This window comes from Canis lupus, chromosome 7 (assembly GCF_003254725.2).
Source record: "Canis lupus dingo isolate Sandy chromosome 7, ASM325472v2, whole genome shotgun sequence".
Classification (NCBI taxonomy): Eukaryota; Metazoa; Chordata; class Mammalia; order Carnivora; family Canidae; genus Canis; species Canis lupus.
The window spans coordinates 8839416-8864424 of NC_064249.1; the positions used below are offsets into that span (position 1 = coordinate 8839416).

Here is a 25009-nt window from a genome sequence, read left to right on the forward strand (position 1 = left end):
GCTTTAAACTGGTTGAATAAGTAAACTATAAAAGCCACTTTCTTTAAGCCCTGCCCACCCAGTAGTCACCCATTATAGGGAAAGAATTTGGTCAGGTGGCTCTTGTTCTTGGTAGGTCAAGGGGGAGCTGAGTGGAAGGCCAGCAGTGATTTGAAAGTGAAATGTTGGTGATGGACCAAGTTGTAGGGGCCACTGTACCCTGACACACCCACATACCCTCTACAGGTTCCTCTAGCCAATGTCAGATGTTTGCAGAACAGACGACCTCCATCTGGGCTAGCTATAAGCAAAAGGTCTGCATGGGGGGATGTTGAATCTACAGTTTAGACCCTCAAGCACCAAGCAACTTGGTTCTGATCACGGCATATTTTAGTCTAATGGTTTTAAGTAAAGAACATCTCTGAGCAAGCAGGACAGAGGTGTTGGCACCTTCAAATACTTATAGAATGGGATCCCTGGGCGGCGCAGTGGTTTAGCGCCTGCCTTTGGCCCAGGGCGCGATCCTGGAGACCTGGGATCGAATCCCACGTCGGGTTCCCGGTGCATGGAGCCTGCTTCTCCCTCTGCCTGTGTCTCTGCCTCTCTCCGTCTCTCTCTGACTATCATAAATAAATAAAAATTAAAAAAAAAATAAAATAAATGCCATCATCTTTAAAAAAAAAAAACAAATACTTATAGAAGATAGAGGAAAGGCATCTGATTATTATGACAATGGCGTTTCGTTTTTTCCTGAATGCAAGTGCAGTGCTGCTGGCTCATTATTAGTAAGCATGCATCCTCCTATTCATATGGGGTGTTGACATCTCCAAACTCCTTACACATAGATTGTTTCCTCTGATCTTCATAGCAGCTCACACCCAAAGAAGGTTTTAGTGCTTTCAGAGTATGGTCAACGTACACACTTATGCTTAGCAGGCCAGACTGACAAGCTCAAGGTTATAGAGATTGGTAAGTGGCAGAGCAGGACCAAGGACACATCTCCAGGTGGCCAGCACAGGTCTCCTAAACCCAGTTTGCTGCGGTTGGTACTTGGACTGTGTTCTGCTGATGAGGAAGGCTGGGCTGAGCCATTCATTCTCTTGTCAACTGCTTCCACAGGGAGTAGGTAGAGATCTGGGGGACCTAGAGTTTGGGTTTTAGTCTGTGAAGGTAGAGCTGAATGCTTCTCTAGGATAGACGCTAGAAGCTTGAGTTTATCAGCACAGCACCCCAACCCACTCAGCTACTGACTTTGTGGAACGAAAAGATTAATTTAAAAAAAAATGTTGGCATCTAATTACATGAACCTGGAAGTTTAAATGTAGACTAAATATAGCTGGAGTTTAATCTCTATTTTATAAATTCTGCAATGTTCTGTTGCCAAATAGGACATAGCATTTTTTAATAAGCAATTTTTTCAGAGTTGCATATAAAACTTACAGCCAGCATCTCTCAGTAAAAGAGCTGAGAATTAGCCCATATCAAAATGTGCCCTCTGCTTTGAAAGTGGACCTCTTTTAGCCTTCTGGAGATGATAAAGTCTAGAGTTGCCCATTAACCAACTGCTGGTTTTTACTTATTAAAATTCCATTATGATCTGTACTGGACAGAGTGATTTCTTTACTGCGTGCATCTTCTTTAGAAAGCTTTTTTATAAGCAGATCTATAGCTTCCTTTGTGAGAGCTAAACACGAGGTCCTTGTCCACTACCTAGATTGGGCTATGGGAGAGAAAACACAAATATGGGCCAGGGTCAGGCCAGGGTCAGGTCAGGGATTATTGCCCTGGAGCTGAGTTTAGGAGAGCCTGGCCAGCTCTGCAAAAATCTCTAAGCAGGAGCCCCTCTTAGAGCCCAGGTGAAGCCAAGGTGAGGTCACCTCACCAACAAGGTAACACAACCAGAAGTCTTGCCCTTCCCCACTACTAAAGGGTCTAGTCTTTACAAGTTAGTACTTGTCATCTGTGAGGTCTCCTGAAGTTAAGACAGGTCTAGTGGTTTGGAGTCACATGGTTTTGATTCTGATAGGGGAAGGGGGATTACAAAGTGTACAGAGACTTCAGGGTCCTTCAAGTGTCTGTATTCTTTAGGAATGGGTGTCCTCTGAAGTTTCTCCCAGTAACTGGGGCACGACCCTACAATCCCCCTTTAGTTCCTAATTACTGTGGCATGGTAACAATTTATCACAGGCTTAAAAGCTGTTGAAGGCTATGAAAATTATGTTGCTAGGTACATAGATACTGTTGAATAGGAACTATGTAATAACATATGCACATGTGTGTACACACATCACACATCTAGCACTTCCAGAAAGAAGCTGACAACTTAGTCGAAATGACAATGTAATAGAGAAGACATCTTTTGATGAGTAACTGTTCAGTCAGGGGTACAAACAGTAGGTGCTCTGGGTTAAATCGAGAGTGGGAATATTCAAGAGACTTCTGGAAGGAGATAGAAAATCAGCTAAATTTTTAGGCTGAATAGGAGTTGGAAAACCAGAGAGGCTGGAGGGTGTGAACATGGTAGGACCAAAGGCGTGGAGGTGCAAAAGCCCCATTTGTTCAGGATTTCATGATTTGCCAAGAGAACCAGTGGAAAGTAAAGATGGAAAAATATGGCAGAGCTGGAAAGGATGTGAGCCACTGCCTGCCCCAGCCCTGCCAAGCAATAGGTAATTGAAGACTGGGACCCTGCAATCCCACCTCGCCTCATTCCACGGATGAGTAACACCAAGGCATTCGTTATCCTAGGTCCCTTATCCTCTTACCCCAAGGGGGTCTGGGATTAGTCCTCAGCAAAGAGTTTGAAGGTAACATGCCAGGCTGAGGAGCTGTTGTGTAGGTCCTGGGAAAAGGGAGTGTTGTGGTTTTAGGATGAATGTCTTTACCACATGGATTCTCCGCATCCCTCCCCCCATCTGTAGGATGCTATTTCACGGTGGATCTGAGAGAGATGCACATCTTCTTCTCCTTTCACATACTCAGCAACAGCCCCCCAGCCCCCGCCAACCAATGACTTCTTAAACCCCACTTCTTTTGTAGTCAGACATCTGCAGGATGCCAGCCTGGTCAGGATAGCACGTATTATCTGCTTGTGGGACAGAAGGAAACTCATTAGTCTGTTTAAAATTTGTACTTACACCTCTGGAGTTCTGGCCCAGTGCTCCTTGGCCCAAGCTCCTTTGTAAATACTAAGCATCTTTCTCCCCAGCAAGATTCCTTCCCTACAAAGGACATTTCTTCAGTTAGTAAAATGCTGGTGAATGTTTTTGTGGAGGCACCTTTGAAGATTTGGTTAAATAAGAGGAACATATCACCAAGAAATGCTTCTTTTACCCACCCCCCCAAAAAAAGGCATAATAAGTCATAGGTCTTGGAGTTCTGAAACCAGAGCATTCTAGGTTCAGATTTCACCTCTCCTGCATGTATACCAGGCCTAGTCATTAGTTCCTTGCTAGGTTGTTGTAATGATTAGAAGTAGTATACATAAAGCATCTGGCTCACGGACACTAAGTAAAGGGCAGACGTTATTAATAACATCTCCATTTTATAGAAGTTCCTCCTCGTGAGTTGGGGGTTTGCTATGTTGTGCTGATTCCGTGAGATGGTTTTAAATTAAGAAGGCGGCTGCGGGTGGATGCTAACTCCTTCAAGAAGCATTCTCTGCAAGCAGTGACCACATGAGGCTGCCTGGCAGGGGCAGGCCCTGTGCAGACTCAAGCTCACAGTCACTGACAAGAAAAATCTTTTTATTTTTTACTTTGCTGAGAAGGTGATACTGAAAGCTTTCTTCCTTTGGGAAATCAATTTCACTGTGCTGTGGATCTCGGGAAGTGGGGTCATACTACTGCTTTTCTAAAAGAGAGACATATTTCTGTTTTTATTAATCACGGAGCTGACACAAGACTGGTAGGATTTGTAAAAGAAAATAACTTGTTTACTCTCCTTTTTGATGCACCCTCTGCCTTCCAGAAGTTAGGAGTGAAGAAGGGATTTTTATAATCTCCCAGTCCGGAAGCCATACCCTCTTTAGGCTTAAAATAAGCAGCCTCGTGTCCTTGGAGCCCTGCTGTATCTGAATTTCAGGAATAAAAGGAATTCTCAGATTTGTGTCGGCTGTCATTTGGAAGGCAAAGTTACAAAGCCCACTATTGCCAAGAGTCCCTAAAATAGCCGTGCATGTAATTATGGGGCTAGACACTGCCTTGTCAGAAGCGTGAGAACGTGTCCTTTGAGTTGAATCCATTGGTGTGGATGGTGAGAGGCTTTTATTCTACGCTGGATTTCCTGACATGTAGAGCGCAGCTCACCTTCACATAGTGAGATGCAATAAAAAGGTCAACAAGAAATAGTTATGTTGGGTGAGAAGAGTGTTGGTATTAATGTTACCTGGTTTTATAAAATTATGTGCACAGTTTCTGTCAACAGTAGCCATTCCTCCTACTTCTGAATTTGAACACCTGTTTCCCTCTCTCCCTCCCTCTACCCCCCTACATATTTACATATATATGCATCTGTATTTATATCTGTCTACATCTATATCTGCATCTGCATGCGACCTTCTTACACACACCATTGTACGAAGTGAAGTGCAGCCTCGTGGAGTGCCGTGGTGGGGCAGCAGCTCCCTCCACGCAGGTGGGAGGCTGTAGAGAATTGGGGCCCAGTTTTTGCTTCTGCTGAGTGTTCTGCACCAATAACCAAGCCGCCTCTAGGGGGCAGCAGAACATCAATGAAAACTACCGCGCCTGGGGTTGTCAGGCTTTTCTGGCTCCTTGTCCAGGCGCTTCTAGGTCCAGGATGCAGCAGCCAACCTCCTCCCCCCTTTCCCAGCAGAATGAATCCTCTTGGGCTTGCCCAGCTAGGGTCCGCTTGCCTCCACTCATTTCCTTCTTCTCCAGACTCTTACACTCTCCTCGTCTACTTTATACCATGTCATCGAGCTTAATGCCAGGACACGTTTGCTATTGTTTCACAAACAGCTATACCTGTCCTTTTTGGCAGGAACAATGTTTTTATATCTCTGTGTTTCCCATAATGCCAGGCCTGCCCCGGAGGCTGCAGTAAATGCTTGACAGCAGATGGAGAATCCGGTAATCTGTAGTGAGTGCTTGATACATTTTTGCTAATTTAGTTGTCAAGATGGTCTTGTTCTTGCACAAGAGAAGGCATTTGATTTGCTTTACCTATTTCTGAAATGGCTACCTTCCCACGTGCTTTCTGGTTTGTTTTAGATGGGAGTGTAAGATGTAGGTGTAGTGGAAAGCATTAACTTTGGTGCCACAGTTGCAGGTGTGCATCGAGGCTCTTCCCCTTCCTGGTCATGTGCCTTGCTCAAGTTCACTCCTCAGCCTCGGTTTTCTCACCTACAAAATGGGCCTGTTTAAGCTGATCATATAATTTTACCTAAACTGGGGCACATTTGAGAGTGAAGGAGGATATTTAAAAATACCTATCCTATAGTTTTTTAAAAAAAATATTTATTGACTGAGGAGTGGTTTCCATTTTTATTTTTTTTGACTTGTCTGTAAAATTAGTCTATTCAAAAATGGTTCTCAAAATAGCATTCCCTACAAAATAGTAAGATAATATATAAACAGGACAGATTGTAAACTGGTTGGCACACTGGAACAGCAGGTGTAAACCATATGGTGCTTCAAGGAATCAAACCAAGCAATGTGTGTAAAGTGTGTAGTGCTGTGCCTGGAACACACTACGTATCCAGGAAATGATGATTACATTTTTCCTTCCTGGAAGAAGGTTGGACAAAAAAGCACTCACCATAGACCAGCGGCCTATGGAGTTTTTTAAAAGGCTGCTGCCAGGAGGATATGCTCCTACCTCTCCAGATTCTACCGGGCCAAGGTGTGAATTTTGTCCAACCCCAGCTGGGAAATACCCATTGAAGAAGATGGTCCCACTTATATGTAGTCAGATGGCTGCCTCAGCAGTGGAGAGCATGTCCCCGGGACGCTGTGCATTTTGGTTAATAATCTGGTTGACCTGTGAACCCAGAACTCTTCTCTTCACTTGTGAAGTCACTACTCCTTCTGGGCACCTTGCCTGGAAAGCTGCTGGAGCAACGGGTCTTGGCAACCGTGTTCTGCACCCCGCTCCTGTTATTTAGGAGCTTGATTGTGCTCAAATATTGGGCTTACCATAAACATAATAGTTTGAGCTGTAAAATATATACCTGTCTTGATGGTTGGTGTCCCCATGTAACTGGAAGCTTAATTGCCGTTCTGTGCTTGGGTTTCCAGGGTTGGGCACACCCCTTTTAGCAACTGTAAATTTATGACTCCTCACCTTGCCTCGCGTAAGTGTTATTTTGCTCTGGTAATGAGAGCTGTGGAGCCTGTGTGTGCTCCTGTGACCCAAAGCCCCTCAGAACCGAGGCTTGTGTTTCTGCTGGTTTCTCGTGTGTTGGAGAATTCAAGGAGTGCTCTTTGGCCTCCTGGAGTTAGGGAAGGATCTTCACGTGGTCACTCTCAATGTGTGACAGGAGAATCAAGGGCAGGTGCAGGTGGTAGTAAAGGGACAGCCCACTGCATGGCTCCTAATAGCTTCTTCTTTCTCTAGGTATGTGTACATTCCGGTAGGCGGGTCCCAGCATGGCCTGCTGGGGACACTGTTTTCCACCGCTGTGACGTTTGCATTTGTGAGCTTCTGGCATGGTGGCTATGACTACCTCTGGTGCTGGGCAGCACTCAACTGGCTGGGAGTCACCGTGGAGAATGTAGTCCAGAGGCTTGTGCGAACCCCGTGCATCCAGGACAGCGTGGTGAGCAGGGTCCTTGCTCCTTTGGTGGGGGACAGCTGAGCTAGGTGGGTTAGGTTTGGGAAGGAAAGTGGTCATCAGATTTCACCCCCAATGTGGGCCATTCCTGCCAGATTGATTCAAAGAGCATGTGCCCAGAGGTAGCAGGTTTTTTTTTCACATAAGTGTTTTAACTCTAAAAGCAATGCATGCCTATCATATAAAACTAAGAAGATTCACCCAAGAGGAAAAGAAAAATACCTCTTCAACAAAAGCCATTACTCACAACTATTCTAACTTTTTTTTCTTTATGCACACATGTATAATATTTAAAACAAATGCTATTATTCCAGAGATATAATTGTATCGGCACCGCCTTTCTATGTCACCAAACCCATTTCTAACAACCCATTTTAATGGCTACGTAGAATTCTATTATGTGGCTATGCCATCATTTATTTCATTAATCTCCTGCTATTGGCAATCATGTCATTCAAATTTTTTGCAGTTGTCAATCAAAATTGAGATGAGTATCATAACCAGGATGAATTCTCGTATGTAAAATTGCTAACTTAAAGGTTTTTCTCACCTTTTTTGCGGGCATACTGCTTAACTCTTCCTTAACTGCCGTGCAGACAAGGTGTGCAAATTTACATTCCTACCAACAAGTGCATGAGGATGCCCTTGCCAATACTGAGTAGTCAGCACTACTGTATTTTTAATATTGGCTAATTTTATAGGGATTGTTACTATCGCATAAAAAACAGCTAAGTGCTTAAGACACATTCCAATTCCACAGGAAAATGATTTGGAAAATGAGGCACTTTACACACATATTTTACACAGATGTTTAACATAGAAGAAGTGATATACAGTGTATTAGAATCTTGTAGGAAATCATCAGTTCTGAATATGCAGCAGTATTCTGATAACCCCGAAAAAAGTGGCTAAAAAGAAATATGCTGTCATCAGTGTTCACGGCAGGCAATAAAACACAAGAAATCTACTGAGCAGTGATTAATGTGCCTAAACTCCCCCAGTATATGGAACTAACGCAAATATATTTCAGAAACCCAACACCACCAAATAGAATACGTTTGGGTTTTTTCTTATACAGTTATAGCAAAAGTGGACAGTTATTTCAATAAAAACTGACACAAAGCACATAGAAAAATAACACATCTAAAGGAATTTAAATATGCTCATGTATGTTTAAAGATAAATATTTTATTCAGTAGTAGTACCCAGCAATCAGCAGGAAAGAAATGTCAGTGAATCCTAATAGAGAATGGAATTTCAATGAAAGTCATGGTGTTGGAACCCAAAGAAAAACCATAAAAGGTGGTAGCATCAAGGTTTCAATCTCTGTCTTCAAATCTGAAAGTCTTTCACACTGAAACCCAATTATGATCTGTGAAAGCCAGAGAATTCTTTCCAGCGTAGGCTAAGGCCCTGTAACACATCTCCCTGCTCCTTCACAAAGGGTCTAAAATTAACCTTGAACTTAATGCTACACACTGCTCTGTAGATTGTGAGCCATGGCTTATGTTATTGATGAATTTTTAAAGTCCAAAGTTAAAGGAGTAACCCAAACCGTGCTGTGTAGCCTATGGCTTGTTAATTTTGGTTAAAAATGAAGACACTTACAGGATGAAGCGCTTGAATGTCTACTCTGCTTTTTCACAGCTCATTCTAGGCCCCTCACATGTTTACCTCATTTGAGCTCCCGTCCACAAGTCAGACACCTAAGTGTGTGGTAATTTTTGAGTATGCAGTTTTTGGTAAGATGTATGCCTTGTGTATATTATGAATGTGGTATATAGTAGGCATATTTACTGCGCAAGAACATATTTTGTAAAACCTGTTATATCACCTTCCATCCTGACAGCTTGGGCGTTGGTTATGGCTGTGTAGATGAAGAGCTCCTTAAGTATGAGATCAGGATTCCATTGCTATTTCTATCCCCAATGGTTAGCTCAGTGTCTGAGTTAGCCACAGTGTTAAGTCAGTGCGCAGTTGGGTTGATTCTTTAGTTGTTCTTCCACTTGTCCACCCAGAGACTACCCCCTACCCCACCCCACCCAATTACTCTGTTTCTTACACAGTTCAGCATAGATCCTGGTTTCTTTCAGAAAAATAGGACTGGCATTCCAGATTTGTGGGACCTTTTGAATAAACTGTTTCCCCACCTTGGTTACTCTCCTTCTTTTCATGAATCCAGTCCCCATTCTTTTGTCAAAATCCAAATGAAGACTTAATGCCTCCTTAGTACCTAAATTCCTCTGACGTTAATTTCCACAATTGATCTGATAGTATCCTTACAATATGAGTTTACCCACTGGCTGCTCATACACTCTCTCCATGGCTTTCATCCTTCATCTGTTTTTTTGTTTTGTTTTGTTTTTTGTTTTTTTTTTTTTAAAGATAGATTGGAAGATACCTGAGGATGGTCATATCTTTTCCTGTATCTTTTTCATCTTCATCCTCAAAGCTTTGTCTCAAGCACAAAGTACACTAGGATGTCTCAGTGTTGATAGAATGGCAGTTGAACATTCATCAGAAGATTAATCAGAGCCAAGTGTTGTAGGAGGCCTTCTGATGTTCTAGGCAGGGCTGTCCAATCGAACCTTCTGCAGGAAAGGAAATGACCAATACAGGAGTCACAAACCACATTGAGCCCTTGAAATGTGGCTAGTGTTACCAAGAAACTTTTTAAATTTATGTAGTTTTAATTAATTTGAATCTAAGCAGTTGCCATGTGGCCAGGGGCTTCCATTTTGAGCACTGCAATTCTAGAACATACCTCCATCTAGAAAAAAATTAAAAGAATGTAGAGTGTGACTATAATTTTAAGTGATGTTCATTAATAATGCGGTACCTTGTATATCCATGGCTACTGAACTGTTCCTCTCGTGTATGTCACGGATATCTCAAACTGAACTCATGTACCCCTCCCTGAATAATTCCACCTAGCTCCTGATTTCCTTTAGCATTCTCTATTTCTAGAAAAGTCATCCTCTATCTACTCAAGGCCAAAACCATCAAGTTTCCCTTTGTACTCTCTCCTCCTCAGTTCTACCTGTATGATCTATATTTTATTTCCTAGGTAGTTCTTAATTTTTAAAAATTGTTTCCATTTCTGCTAACTCACCCTAATCTAACTCTTCTTATTTCTTGCCTGGTCTACCAAATAGTTTCTAACTAGTCTCCCTGCCTCCATGTTTGCCTTCTTCGATTCATTATCCTCATAGGGCTGAGTGATGTTTCTCAATAAAAACCTAACCATATTGTTATCCTTCTTAAAATCCTCAGTGGTATCCCATTATTTTAGGACCAAGCCCATAATATTTAAGAGGACCCATGAGGCTCTCTGCCTGGTCTTGAAACGTCTCCCTATCCTCTCTGCTCCCACCCGTCCCCCCCCACACACACTTCCCACTCTGTTTTTCCTTCTCTTCATTCGCACGCTTGGCCCCTCTAGCCTCTGCTCCCCCCCCACACACACACAGGCTTGCCCATCTCCTAGGATGCTCTCTCTCTTCTCCCTCCACCTCTGTTCATCCTTCAGATGGCAGTTTGAGTGACACCTTGTTTGTGTGTCTCATGTTGACCCTGCTGCCCACCCCCCACCCCCAAGTCAGTCAGGTCCTGATTAATAACTCATCTTGGGCACCTTGTAGGTGATCTCTTCTGTTGTACTTACCATAGTTGCAGTGAAATAGTTTTATGCAATAACTTGCTTAATCCTTATCTCTTTCACTGAGCTGTAAGCCTCATGAAGTCAGAGATGTTTCCTTGGCATGTATCACAATACCTGGCACAGAGTCAGCAGGCAGTAAATACTTGTTAAATGAATGAATGAAGATTTTCTGACTTCACTGAGGGCAGTATAAGAGGAAGTCGGCTCATATAGCTGCATGAGGACTATAGATTGACTATTGGAAGAACTTCCTAAGGCTGAGGCTTGTTGAGCATTACACAGGGAGATCAATTTTTTTTTCCACAGCAACATAGATAGTAATTGATCTAGTGATGGCAAAATGCTCAGTGAACAAAACATACATAGGAAAGAATGGGATGGGGAGGAATTAGCCTGTCTGGTACCCTGCTGCTTTATCGGAAGGGGCGGGGATTATTCCTTGTGGCTCACTAGGGCAGAGCTGTAGGAAGCTGACAAAAGGTACTTTCATGAAGTTCCCAAGCCAGGTGGGCAAAGAGGAAAGAGGAGTGACTTCTGAAGCAACACGCTTTTTCTATGAGCACTCTCTCGGGGGGCTAGAATTTGTGTTCAGCATTGAAATCTTTTAATAAATGGAAACATTTTGAAGCATCGGTAGAATGACATTACTTCTTGCCAATTCTCTGTGTGTTCTCTCCTTTGAAGGAAGATACCTTCAGGCTGCTTGTCAGTTATTGCTACAAAAGGAGAATCGACATCTCAAGCAGTTCACCCACCCCAACCTCTGATGTTCTTTTCATTGAATAATTTCAATATGTCCTCCTCCCCCAGCCCTTGTCTCCTCTCTTTGCCCCTGAAAGTATCCTGTTGAGCTGATTTATATCGTTTCTGAAGCAGTAAAATTTCTATTTATAGACTTATTGAGGAAAGGTGCCTCCAGTGACAATCAGAGAGGGTCAGTCCAATGGTTCTGGGAGGGATCTGAGGCTCTTGGTGTGTCAGAAAGAGTGCAAAGACCATGGCTCTGTGGCGACATCCATTCAGTTTATCTGCTATATTGGTCAGTTTGACTTTGAAGACATAGGTACAAAAATCCCATGAGTTTGAGAGATCAGTCAATTTAAAATTGATCAGTCAATTGTTAAGAGTTATCGACATGATCCAACCAATGCTTACTTAGTTCTCTGGAATCCTAACCCACCAATTAGTAGGATATGCATGTCAGTTGGCCTGATAAGAAAAGCTTTCACTTGAGGTCAGTGACTCCAGCCCCAGCTAACTCACTGAAGGATTACAAAGCAAACTAGTCTAAGAAGAGTAGTTCTGTTTGACAATGACTCATGATCTATTTCTCTACTGCTTGGCTTGATTCAACAAATGGAGATCAAGTACTTATTTTAGATAAGCCATTTTCTCAAGACTGGAAGCCTTCCTAGAATTGGCTATTTAGGCAGAATCAGTCTGGTTCTTCATTTCTTAATTTGCTCACTTAGGGAAAAAACATTTTCAGTACCCTATGTGGGAGACACATTGCAGAGCCCTGGGGAACTCTGAGTGAAAGACATGGTCCCTCCCTCCTAATTCCCTCCTGATTCCTTTTCCCTTCCCTTCCCTCCTAATTCCTTTTCCCTTCCTCCCACCTAATTCCTTTTCCCTTCCCTTCCCTCCCTCCCTTTCTTACCTTCTTCTCTCTCTCTCTCTTTCTCATTGCTTCAGTGCCTGTAGTGTACTAGTCTATCATTGTATAATGATAGAGGCTATTATTAGTCAGTTCCCTCCAAGAACAAGGTACTTTGTGTAGCTTCTCAGGATAATCATCTTTGTGGTGTCTGCTTTGGAATAAAGAGGCAATAAAAGCATGGAATGAGAGCTTTTTCTCTATGAATAGTTAAGTGATCTGTATTTAAAAAAAAAACAGTCATTTTCTTCATAAACTTCATGAATACTGATTGGCCTAACCTTCCTAGGCATTGCTTAGAAGAAAGGTCCAGGGTAGAGATAGATATGTGGGAGCATGTAGGTATTTTGGAGCCCTGGATGTGTTTGAGACTTTCCAGAGAGAGTGTAGAAAGAGAAGAAAAGGTGGCGGCCCAGGACTGACTCTGAGGAACACCAACATTTAAAAGTTGGGTGGAAGAGAAGGGGCCAAAAGGAGGAGGAAAATCTAGACAGTAATTTAACAGAAACCAAGAAAAAGAGGGTATTTCAAGGAGGGAGTGGTCAATGGTGGTAATGCCATGGATAAGGTAAGGTGAGGTTAAAGAATGGTTATGTCTCCAGGCCGGGGTGCTAACAGTAGGAGGAAGGAGCCGTGAGGCATCTTCCCAGTTCCATAGGAGACCATGGCCCAGCTGGAGATGCAAGACATGTGCATATCAGTTGAGGACCAGTGTAAGGCATTATGTACAGAGAGACCAGAATGAGTGACGGAGGCAGCCGATGTTCATGAGGCTTGGTGGTGAGTGTGAGCTAAGCTTTTAGGAATGGTTTATTTAAAGAGCTGGGCTTGAGTAGGACTCTGAAGAATGAAGAGTGGGGCTTGGATAGGTCAGTAGAGAGAAGACAGTCATTCCAGGTTGGGAGAATAGAACACGTACAGCCTGAAGTCAGGAATAGGGTTGCCATGGAGGTGAGGAGGCAGACATGATAGCGAGGGGTTATCATTCAGGAGAATGGAGGAAAGGAAGCTAGAGAACCAAATGGTTTCCCATAAAAGGGATTTGAATGCCAAACTTAGAAATATAGAAATGCAAACCATTTAACCAAACAGGAGAGCATTAAATTAACGTATTAATCCCACACATCAAATTAGCCTGTTGTGCCAGCTTGTTAGCACTCACCCGAGTCTCTCCGTCTGGAAAAAGCAATGCATGTTGTTGTGAACAGTGTGTTCCTTGGTGGATGATGACCTGTTGGTGCCCCCTCCACTGTCTCCCACTCCGAAGGATCATTAACGATGCAGGAAGCACACTGTGCAATTCACTGCTTACACATTTTCTTCTCTGTGGGAATCTGAACCTAAGCCTTAACCCCTCTGGTCTGTGAGGTGGAATGTGGCAAATAATTCCATCTTTTAGTCAAATAAGTTCAGCATTTTCACAGGTTCTTTTAAACTTGCCATTAGTGAGTCTGCTGTCTGGGAGAGAGAAGGCTTTGACTTAGAGCCAGTTTCCAGTTATTCATGGCCTGGTGAGCTTCCCCTCACCCCCACCCCGTGGTCTGGCCTGCTCTTGGACTTCTGTGGCCTTCCTCGCCCCTGTCAGGCTCAAGCAAGGAGAAAGCTGCCCTCTCATCATCTCTGCTGTCACGGCCCTCCTGATCTTTCTTCCTGCCAAGTGCACAGTGCAGTGTCTCCACCTTGGGAATTGTAACCTCGGGAAGGGATGTGAAGCCAAAGATGAGATCGATCACTTGAATGTCAGTGGTTGAAACGGGCTTTTTCAGGTGGCTTGTGGGATTAGATTTATTCCTCGAGGGTCCTCGATTCTTGCTTCTATAGCACAGATGAGTGGTGGCTACTCCACTCACAGCCTAGAGCCCAGCAACTCTCTGTAGATGAGCTAAGGAAACAGCAAAATCTTACTGTGTCCGTGCTGAAGCTTTGCATGTGTCTTTCCAAATCTGGCTCTCTTTTCCTCCCAGAAAACCCACTACTGGGGGTAGCAGAGCTTGAGTTTCCAGTGTTCCTATTATCAATAGAATTGGTATCTATCAATAGAAAGATGAAATTAGCCCCTCTTTCCCCAAAATAATATGTGCATACTTAGTGCAACATATTTTTACAATATGTATTTATTTACAATGTGTATTTATGTATCGTGTACAATGAATATTATGTACATATGCTGTAACTGTGCATGGCATATATATGTAGTATATGTATATATATGTATATGTGATATATACATATATATGTGTATATATATGTTTGTGTGTGTTCATTTTTTAAAGCTCTGAGAAGTCAGAGATGTTCAGGACTTTCAAAATATCTCACATTCCTCCCAAGGCCTAGAAATAAACACTGCTTTAAAAAGCCTATGGAGCAGCTGCTGGCCTCATTTGAGATGAGCTGAGTTGGTATCAATGTACTTGTGATTGCCAGGATGTATTGAAACACACAGTTTAAGGGAGCTTTTGATTTTTCCTCTGGTCTCAACCCTATAGTCCACTCCCAGGAGGCTAGAGTAAGTGCTGGAATGGCCACTGTCTATCCCCTGAAGGGGTGGCAGGAAAGAGTATGATAAAAGTGCAGGACATCTATCAAGTTGACTATGCCACCATGGAAAGTAATGATTTTGAAATAATTTCACTGTGAAGAAAGATGGAAAGGAATAAAGAATAATAGACATAACAAAAATTTATTTTTATTTGAAGATATGTTCAGACACAGAGAAGTGCATAGAAGGTTACACACTAAAATGCTAATGATGGTTATTAGCTTTTTACTGATTTGTGATACTATTTTCTTGGGTTTACTCATTTATAATTTCAGCCTTTCGTACAGCAGATATGTGTTGTTTCCTAATTAAAAGTTCTTGAGAGAAAAGGGAACAGGATGGATCCATCCTCAGGAGGCTTTGCTTAGCTGACAGTAAATGCTTGATTCGTGTTAGAAATGGAAGGACTAGACTCACATGGGGCTGTGGTAGCTGCCACTCTTTGCCAGGGAGGAAACTGTACCAGATCCTGCACCAGGATCTTTCACATTTGTTATTTTATTTAAGCATCACAACAACCATGCAGGGCAGGTGTTCCTTGTCTCCATTTTTACAGATGAGGGTGTGTGGTTTGTGTAGAAACACATGGTTAGTTCAATTAGAAAGGAGTTATACATAATTTATTCTAAGCTTCCTTGTTATCAGATAAGAGACGTCTGCTTTGATAAGCCTTATGCACTTGTTCATTCACTTCTGCTCTTCTTGCTGCTTGTGTACATTTGGCATTAGATTTTTTTTTTTTTTTAACCAGCAAAAATGGGTTTCTTCGGGAATAACAGAGTTGCAATTCAAGACAAGTAAGCTACGGCAAAACCATTTGACATTAGACTGACATTCCAGCTCTGAGTTCTTGGACAGCTTGTGTTTCAGTTGTGGCTTCACTCTTCTATCCTGTCTATGGAAAAATTGGTCCAAGTGAAGTGGGGATGCTCACAAAAGCACTACCCAATTATGTCATGTGGTTTCAATAGTAGCTTTGTGGGTAAGTACTATCATCATCCCTGCTTTTCAGTGGGAAAGAATGGAAACCCAGAAACTTTAAGAAATATGTGTTCATGGGTCAGAAGTCAGATCTTACTGCAAAGCTTCCTTGAGATAAATGAATCTTTGGTCTCCATTCCTCGTGCACATACGTCCTTCTCCTCAGCAACAGCTTCTAATTCTCTTAGTTGTTTCTGACACCTGCCTCTGCCTTTCTAAAGCATATTCTCTTATTTCCTCACTTATGAATTGTAAATATTAACTGCCTCCTCCCTGAGGTTTTCGCATCTGAGACCCACTCCCGACTTCTTGTTCTAATATAATAGCATCTCTATTTTTGGCTTAAATCAACACTTGATGTTTACCTTATTACCACTATGTTAAGTGTAGCTCACTGCCAAGCCAGTAAATATACTATAATTGAATTTCCTTTTCAGTCAACTGTTTCCCCACCTCAGATTAAGAATCACCTTGCCTCTTTCTCTTTGATTCATAGTTTACTATCACCTCTTCTTTCCAAACTCCCCAGTAAAATTGAAAAATTCCTCAAGAGTGTTTTCCATGTAGTCAGATGTGTTTCGTAGTATGTCTATATCTTCTTTAACTGGAGAACCTCTCCTGAAACCCTTCCATCCTCCTGTCCCATCTGGATCATTTCCCTTTAGATATGCGGTACAGACCTTGTGTTTCCCAAACTGTCTTTATTCTACCCTTACATTTGATTGCTTATCTGAGCATTGAATTTTAAGGTTGAAAGGTAATTCCTCCTAAAAAGTTTGCAGCTCTAATTTGCCTTCTAGTTTTTTGTTTTACTCTTGAGAAATGCCATTTTGTAATCTGTTTTTCTCTCCAAAAAGTTAATGAAAACATCTCTGGTATTATGAAATGCCACTGTACCTGCTGTCCCCAAGTTTAGAATCACTCTAATGCAGTTTATTGATTTAAAAAACCCCTGTTGTCACCTTTATTTATCATGGAGGGATGGGGGACAGAGAAAGGGGAAACCCCAGGGTCTGAATGCCCATTACCCAGATTAAAAAAAAATTTTTTTTCTTGTACCCAATGCTCATTATGTCACATGCCCTCCTTAAATGTCCATCATCCAGTTACCCCCTCCCCCACCCTCATTACCTAGATTTTTAATCGACCCTCCTGGTTTCTTTCTCCATGGTTTACTGTTGCCATCTGTGGTATATGGTGCCTCTAATGGCTAGGCCTTCTGGGGATCTGGTGAATGAATGACTCTCCTCTCTTTGATATCTACTATCCAAGTGTCTCCGTGCTGCTAATTCCTTCATCTGCTTTCTATTTGACAAAAATGGATTGCTTATACTCACTTGCTTTTCACTTCTATTCCATTCCTTGCCTGTGGATTTATACCTTTTCAAATGTTTACTTGCTTTTTAATGGGGTTTTGAAGGGAGCAGAGATAGCTAATCTACTGTGTTTAACTGGATGTCAAGAACAGTTTTCTTTGCTGTTGGCCAAATCATTTTGGAATGCTTTACCTGTTCGTCAGTTTTAAAGATTTCATTTTATTTCTTTATTGTTTATTTGAGAGAGAGTGAGAGAGAGAGAACAAGAGAGAGAGTGCATGAGAGCACGAGCAGGGGAAAGGAGGGGCAGAAGGAGAGGGAGAAGCCAACCTCCAGCTGAACAAGGAGGCTGGCTTGGGGCTGGATCCCAGGACCCTGGGATCATGACCTGAGCCGAAGGCAGATGCTTAACTGACTGAGCCAGGCAGGTGCCCCATGTCACTTTTAAATTTTTAAATATCAGGTTTGCTTAGAAACAGGCCTTGCCCTAAGCTCTTGGTTTTGTGTTTGACCAGGATGTAGCTGAGGCCACTCTCACATTTTAGGCTTATTTAATAGTCTCAAGGGACCTCAGTACTACTTAGATAAGGAGGCTCCCAGTGCCATGAACACTGGGTGTGATGGTCATCTAGCTTCTATCTTCCCACCCATATGCCTTGACTCCTTACTTAGGGGATATAGCCAGGGTCTAAGGTCATTAAGTGGAAAGATCCCTAGATTTCCTTTTTTTATTTTTTAATTTATGAAGTCATTCATGATAATATGTTCTTGAAAAAAACAAGAAGACTGGACTCCTTTAAGGCAGTCACCCCTCCCCAACCCCAACAAACACACCTTGTTCTCTTTTCTTCCATGAGCGTTAACTTATTAGCCTTCCACGCATACCTTTACTACTGTGTGTGTGTTATAATAAATATATAAATATTCTAAAAATTGTGCTTTTTTCCGCCTCGTGGTATGTTTTGAAGATGTTTCTATATTAGTGTATGTAGATCTGCATAATTGGACGTGGTATGGATATATAATGTATTTGGCCATTCTTCTGTTGTTGAAATTTTGGGTTGCTTCTAATTTTTTTCTTTTGGAAATGCAGCTGCTGTGGAGATGCCTATTTATGCTTCCTTGTACATATGTGTAAGTATTTCTTTAGGACAGATACCAAGAATAGAATAGAACAGGAGTTGGCAAACTATGGCCCATGGGCCAAATTTGGTCTACTGCCTTTTTTTGTATGGCCTGCAACTAAGAATGGTTTTTATATCTTCAAACTGTTTTATTCAGTGGTCCATATTTTCCCTACTGATTTGAAAGATCATCTTTAATATATAGTAAATATCCAAATATACAGGAGTTCATTTTTAGGCTCTATTCTGTTCTATCAATCAACTTGATTCTTCCTATTTTAAATACTACAGCTCTATAGTATGACTTGATTCCTGATATGGAAAGTTCCATGCCCCTTTTGATTCTTTTTCCAAATTACATTAGCTATTTTTGTATAGTGACTCTTCCATATGAGTCTTAGAATTGGTGAAGTTCCTCAAAACTCCCTTTGGTATTTATATTGGAATTTGTTAGATTTGCATTAAATTGCAGCTTAATTTGGGTAGAGTTAATATGTCTGTGATGCTGAGTCTTTCCAGTCATGAATAGTTATTTGTTCAAGTCTTCCCTTATGTTATTACATAATGATTTATCATTTCTCCTTAGAAGTTTTGGACACTTTTTTTTGATTATTGTTTTTGTATAGGAAAGATACTGATTTTTGTTTTGGGTTGATCATTTTGCATTTATGTTGTTTAAATCTTTTGTTGGCTCTAGTAATTTGTCATTTGTTTCTTATGAATTTTCTAGATTGATGGTCATATCATCTACAAATACTGACAATTTTGTCCTTGCCAACAAATTTAACCCTTGCTGCATTTAATTGTCTTGTATTTACTGGGTCTTTCAATATGGTTTTGAGTAATAGAGGTGAAAATATCTTTTTCTTGAGGCTAGTGGGAATACTAACTCTAGATTTTGACATATATTCTTTACCAACTTAAAGAAGCTTACTCTTATCTTTTACTAGTTTTTTTTTTTAATGAATAAGCGTGCAATTTTACGTGATGATTTATTGACATCTATTGAGTGATCGTAAGATTATTCTTCTGTAATTAATTAACCTCATGAATTACATGAATTTCTAATATTTTTAATGTTAGATCCTCCTCCCATTCCTGGGGTGAGTCTTACTTGATTGAGAGAATTCTTTTAATCACTCCTATAGTCAATTTACAGCGATTTAATTTAGAATTTTTAAGGTAATGTGAGAAGAAGAAAGATTAACTTATGGTTTTCTTCCCTTGTGTTGGCTTTTTATGACTTTAGTGTCAGGGTTATACTAACATCATGAAATCAGTGGAAGTTTACCATGGTTTTTTATCCTCTGAAACAGTTTCCATGGAAATTGTGTGTTCTTTCACCATCTGGTAGAACTTGCTCATTAAGATCGTCTGGGCAATTTTTCTTTGAGCATAGAGTTTTAACCAGTGTTTCAGTTATATGGTTATGCCTTTTCAGGTGAATTTTGGGTAATTTATATTTTCTAGATACTTTGTTTTTCAGGTACATTATCAAATAGATTGCTATGTAATCTCTAACAAGTTTTAAATCTCCTATATGTTATTATTATCTCTTGTTAATTTGGCCTTGTTTTCTTAATTGATCATACTTGCCAGCATTTGTTAATTTTATTGTTCCTTCAATAAACATTTTTGGTTTAAATCAATGAAATTTTTAAAATTTTACTGGTGTGTTAAGTTTTACAAATTTTTGTTGTTGCTGATTTATTTTATTCCATTGTCGGTGAGCATAGACTTCATGGTAACTTCTTAAGATATATCTCTCTTCCCTTCCTGGCTTAGTTTATATTCAATTTGATTATGGTCCACTTGTGTATGAAAATTACATATATTCATTATTCTGTGTATATGTCTAATAATTCTTTCATTGTGATAAATTATACATGACATAAAATTTACTGTTTTAACTATTTTTGAATGTTCAGAGATAATTCAGAGACATTAAATTTATTCATAATGTTGTACAGCCATTACCACCATCAATCTCCAGAATATTTTAATCATCCCAAATAGAAACACTATATATATTAAATAATAACTTTAAGGTAATACTTCTTCCCTTGGCTCCCAGGAACCATTATTTTACTTTCTTTCTCTATGAATTTGACAATTCTAGGTACCATAAGTCAGTGGAGTCATGTAATTTTTTTTCCCTTCTGATTTGTTTCACTTAGCATAATGTTCTTCATGATTCATCCATGTTGTAGTATCCATCATATTTTTTGCCTTTTAAAGGCTGAATATTATTCCATTCTATGTATATTTCATTTTGTTTATCCATTCATCCATTGACAGACACTTGGTTTCCACCTTTGCCTATTCTGAATAATATTGGAGTGAACACTGGTATACAAATACCTGTGTCTTTCGATTGGAAAATTTAGTCCATTTATATTTTTTAAAGTTTTTATTTAAATTTCAGTTAACATCCAGTGTAATATTATTTTCAGGTGTACAAGATAGTCATTCCACACTTCCATAGAACATTTAGAGTAATTATTGATAAAGATGAACTTACTGTTTCTATTTTGTTAATTGTTTCTGGTTGTTTTTTATTCCTCTGTTTCTCTCTTTGAGATATGATAATTTTCTGTAGTGGTATGCTTTGATTCCTTTATCTTTCATGTATCTACTTTAGGTTTTTGCTTTGTGGTTACCATGATGCTTACATAAAACATCTTTTTTTTTTTTTTTTTACATAAAACATCTTGTAACAATTTATTTTAGCAATTTATTTTAATCTATTTTATAGACTGAGAACTTCCATTGTATGCAAAAGCTCAACATTTTTACATCCCCCTATTTTATGTTTTTGGTGTTACAATTTACATCTTTTACATTGTGTATCCATTAACAAATTTTTGTAGTTATAGTTATTTTTAGTACTTTTTTTGAATCTTTATATTAGATTTATACATTGTTTACCACTGCCATTACAACATTAGAATATTCTGAATTTATATATTTACCTTTTCCAGTGACTTTTATATGTTTACTTACTACTATTAGTATCCTTTTGTTTTTGCTTAAAAAATCCCTTTAGCATTTCTTATAAGGCTGGCTTAGTGGTGATGAACTCCTTTAGGTTTTGTTTGGAAAACTGATTATCATTCCTTCATTCTGAGGGACAGCTCTACCAGGTGGAGTATTCTTGATTGGCTAGGTTTTTCTTTAAGCATTTTAAATACATTGTGCCACTCCCTTCTGGCTTGTAAAGTTCCTGCTGAAAAATTTGTGATAGTCCTATGGGGACTCTCTTGTATGTAACAAAATATTCTTCTTATGCTGCTTTTAAGATTCTCTCCTTGTCTCCAACTTTTGGCAATTTAATTGTAATCTGACTCTTTGTGGGTCTCTTTAGATGTTTTACTTGGCACTTTTTAGGCTTCCTAGATCTAGATGTCTGTTTCTCCAGGTTAGGGAAGTTTTGAGCCATTATTTTTTTACTAAGCTTTTTTCCCCTTTCAGTCTCTTTTTCTTCTGAGACCCCTGTAATATGTATATTGGCTGCTTGATGATATCCATAAGTCCCTTAACTCCTTACTTCCTTATCTTTACTCTTTTCATTCTTTTTTCATTTTCTCCTCTGATCTGATAAATTCCACTGACCTGTCTTTGACTTTGCTGATTATTTATTCCACTTGATCTAGTCTGTATATGAATTCCTCTATTAAATTTTCAGTTCACTATTATATTTTTTAACGATTTTATTTATTTATTTGAGAGAGAGAAGAGAGAGAGAGCACATGGTGGTGAGGAGGGGCAGAGGCAGAGGGAGAGTAGAGTCCCTATTGAGTGGGAAACCTAACATGGGGCTCGATCCCAGGACCCCAGGGATCATGACCTGAGCCAAAGGTGGCTGCTTAACTGGCTGAGCCACCCAGGTGCCCCCAGTTATTGTATTCTTAAGTTCTGTGATTTCTGTTTTGTACTTTCTATCTCTTTGTTGAAATTCTCACTTTGTTCATACATTACTCTCCTGGCTTTGGTGAGCATCTTAATGACTATTACTTTAAACTGTCAATTAGGTAAAAATCCTTATCTCTATTTCATTAAGATCTGTTTATGGAAATTTATCTTCTTGTTTGTTTGGAACATATTCCTCTGTTTCATCATATTTTTTGACTCCCTGTAATGTTTTTGTTTTTTTTTTTTTTGCATTATATAAAAATGTCATGTCTCCCGTTCTTGCCAGAGTGGCCTTGTGTAGAAGATGAACCATATCAGTCAGCCTGGCCTGAGCTTCTAATTTGATCTCAAACCCCTGTAATTGCCCAAGTTCAAGTTACCTTCTTTGTTCTCAGTGGCTCCCTTAGTTGAAGCTAAGACCTATTAGTATCCTCTAGGGGAGGCTTACAGCACCTTGGTGCAGTATAATTAGGAATCCAGACCTTCAAACAGCAGCTGGGAGAGTATGTTCCTGGGAAAAACTGGGAGATGGGAATTTTTGCCTGCTCACTCTGTGCCAGGACTTGTTTTATGGTCTCAGTAGAGTGCTCCTGTGCCCCCTTAGGAATTGCTTCTTTGTTTATCACAATCCTGTGGGACTTGTGAATAGAAGCCTCATTGGTTCTCAGATCCAGGCCACTGGGGGACCTGTTCCTTTGGCAAAACTGCAAAAGCTGGCATGCAGGTGTGATTACAAGCTCCTTCTAGGGAGATACAACTTAGAGTGAGCTGGAGGGAAAAGGTAGGGGAGGTCCCATTAGCTCCCAGTGTCCTAGTAGGGTCACAGTCATCCTTCAGGTGTGTACCAAATTAGAAGCCTGATTCTCAGGAAGCATTTTTTTAAAGATTGATTTATTTTAGAGAGAGAGTGAGAGAGAATATGCAAGAGCAAGGGGATGGGCAGAGGGAGAGGGAGAGAGGATCTCAAGCAGAATCCCTGCTGAGCACGAAGCTGGACATGGGGTTGATCTCACAGCCCTGAGATCATGACCTTAGCCAAAATCAAGAGTCTGGTGCTCCACAGATGGAACCACCTAGGCACCCCTCAGACAGCAAGTATGCAGATAGACCTCTTTCAGACAAAGACTGAGAGTTTTGCTTGCCCCCTCAATAGTGAGCTCTGGGGGGAAAGCTGTAAAAAGTGCTCATGTGTCCCTTACAAGCTGCTGCTTTGTCTGCTAGTCTTACAGGTCTGGTGAACACAAGAACCTTTTGTTTTCAGTGCTAACTTCCTGCTCCTGTGGTGGGGGTCTTAAAATTTGGGGTGCTAGATGTGGGGTTCAACCTGCGAGTTGGGGATTATCTCCCAATTGTATGATGCTATGCTGGGGTTGGGGTTTATGGCAAGAGTGTGTCTCAGCCTTGCCCACCTCTTTAAGATGTGGGTATTTTCTCATCTGCCTGATGTGTCAGAATTGCTCAGCTAGTTTCTGGATTTCTCTCAGTGTAAATCACTCCATGGATAGCTGTACATCCAGCATAGCCATGGGAGGAGGGTAGTGTAGGAGCCTCTTCTGTTACTGTCTTGATAGCCTCTCCTGTTCTAAGACTGTTTTGCCCATTTAGGTTCCCTTAAGATTCCATAGTAATTTTAAGATAAGTTTTCCTATTTTTGAAAAAAGTCATTGAGATATTAATAGGGCTTGCATTGAATCTGTAGATAGCTTTGAATGGTATTGTCATCTTAGCAATATTAAGTATTCCAGTCTATGAATATGGCTTTCTGTTTCTTCTTTAAACAATGTTTTGTAGTTTTCAGTATGTCTTTTCCCACCTTAGTTAAATATATTCCTAAGTATTTTATTTTTTGATGCTATTGTAAATGGAATTGCTTTCCTAATCTGCTTTTCAGATTGTTCACTGTTAGTGTATAGAAGTGCAAATGATTTTTGCATGTTGATTTTTTATCTTGAAACTTCACTGAACTTTTTCATTAGTTGTAATAGCTTTTTGGGTTTATTTTTGTAGAATCTTTGGTGCTTTCTACATATAACATCATTTCATTTGTAATCAGAGATGAGTTTTCAATTTGGATGCTACACCTATTAACTTTTATTCAGCTATACTATATTCTTACTTTTGATCTTTCAGGTGTAGTTTTCTGGGGGTATATGTTAAATCTCTATTGTAATGGTGAATTCTAATTATTTTTTTAAATTCTAGTGTCATTTTAAGCCATCTTGTTCTTGAAAATATTGAGCTCCTGAAATTGACACTTGGTCAATTTCTAACAACCATTACTAAAGGAGTACATGCATGAAGTACTAGTTTTTGAAATATTTGAAGAAAAAAGAAACATTTCTTGAAGACCTACTTTGTATCTGGCACTGAAGAGACAAATATCTTGAAGATTTCATTCTAGAGACGGGGACACCCACTGCTACGCAGACATGAATTTGTGTCATGTAGCAGAGAGCATGAAGACATTAAGCTAGAGGAATCTGTGAATCCCTGCACTATATTTACTATTATACTTACCAGTGGGTGCCTAGGACCAGTTACCTAATGTCTCTGCTCTTTGGTTCCTCCTTTGTAAAATGGGAAGAATTTTTCCTACTTAGCAATATAGGTTAAGCTCCTCACATAGTGAATTTTTTTTTATTTTTTTATTTATTTATGATAGTCACAGAGAGAGAGAGAGAGAGAGAGAGACAGAGAGAGAGGGGCAGAGACACAGGCAGAGGGAGAAGCAGGCTTCATGCACCGGGAGCCCGATGTGGGATTCGATCCCGGGTCTCCAGGATCATGCCCTGGGCCAAAGGCAGGCGCCAAACCGCTGCGCCACCCAGAGATCCCTGAATATTTTTTTGCACCAAAAATTGGATATCTTAAAACATATAGATTGATACTGTCTAGATCGTGGGTTACAGAAACACAGAAAATGAGTGACTGACTCTGTCAGGGTTAGAGTAGCCTACATTAGTCAAATATGAATTGTGATGAGAAGTCTGAGCTTACCCTGGGCAGCACAGTTCAAAAGTGGGACCAGAATCTGAGCATCATTTGGG

The 25009-nt window shown here is 40.4% G+C and overlaps 1 protein-coding gene across 7 annotated transcripts in view; it reads left to right on the forward strand.

Annotated features, from left to right (window-relative positions):
• The window catches only part of HHAT (hedgehog acyltransferase), a 340597-nt gene that overhangs the window by 226867 nt on the left and 88721 nt on the right, over positions 1-25009 (forward strand). For 6 of the 7 annotated variants that reach the window (XM_025429844.3, XM_025429839.3, XM_025429842.3 and 3 more), the window contains one exon: positions 6556-6757. In XM_025429844.3, the coding sequence (XP_025285629.3) occupies positions 6556-6757 (202 nt within the window). The remainder of the gene's footprint in view (positions 1-6555; positions 6758-25009) is intronic. The other variant, XM_025429840.3, reaches the window with a different exon arrangement.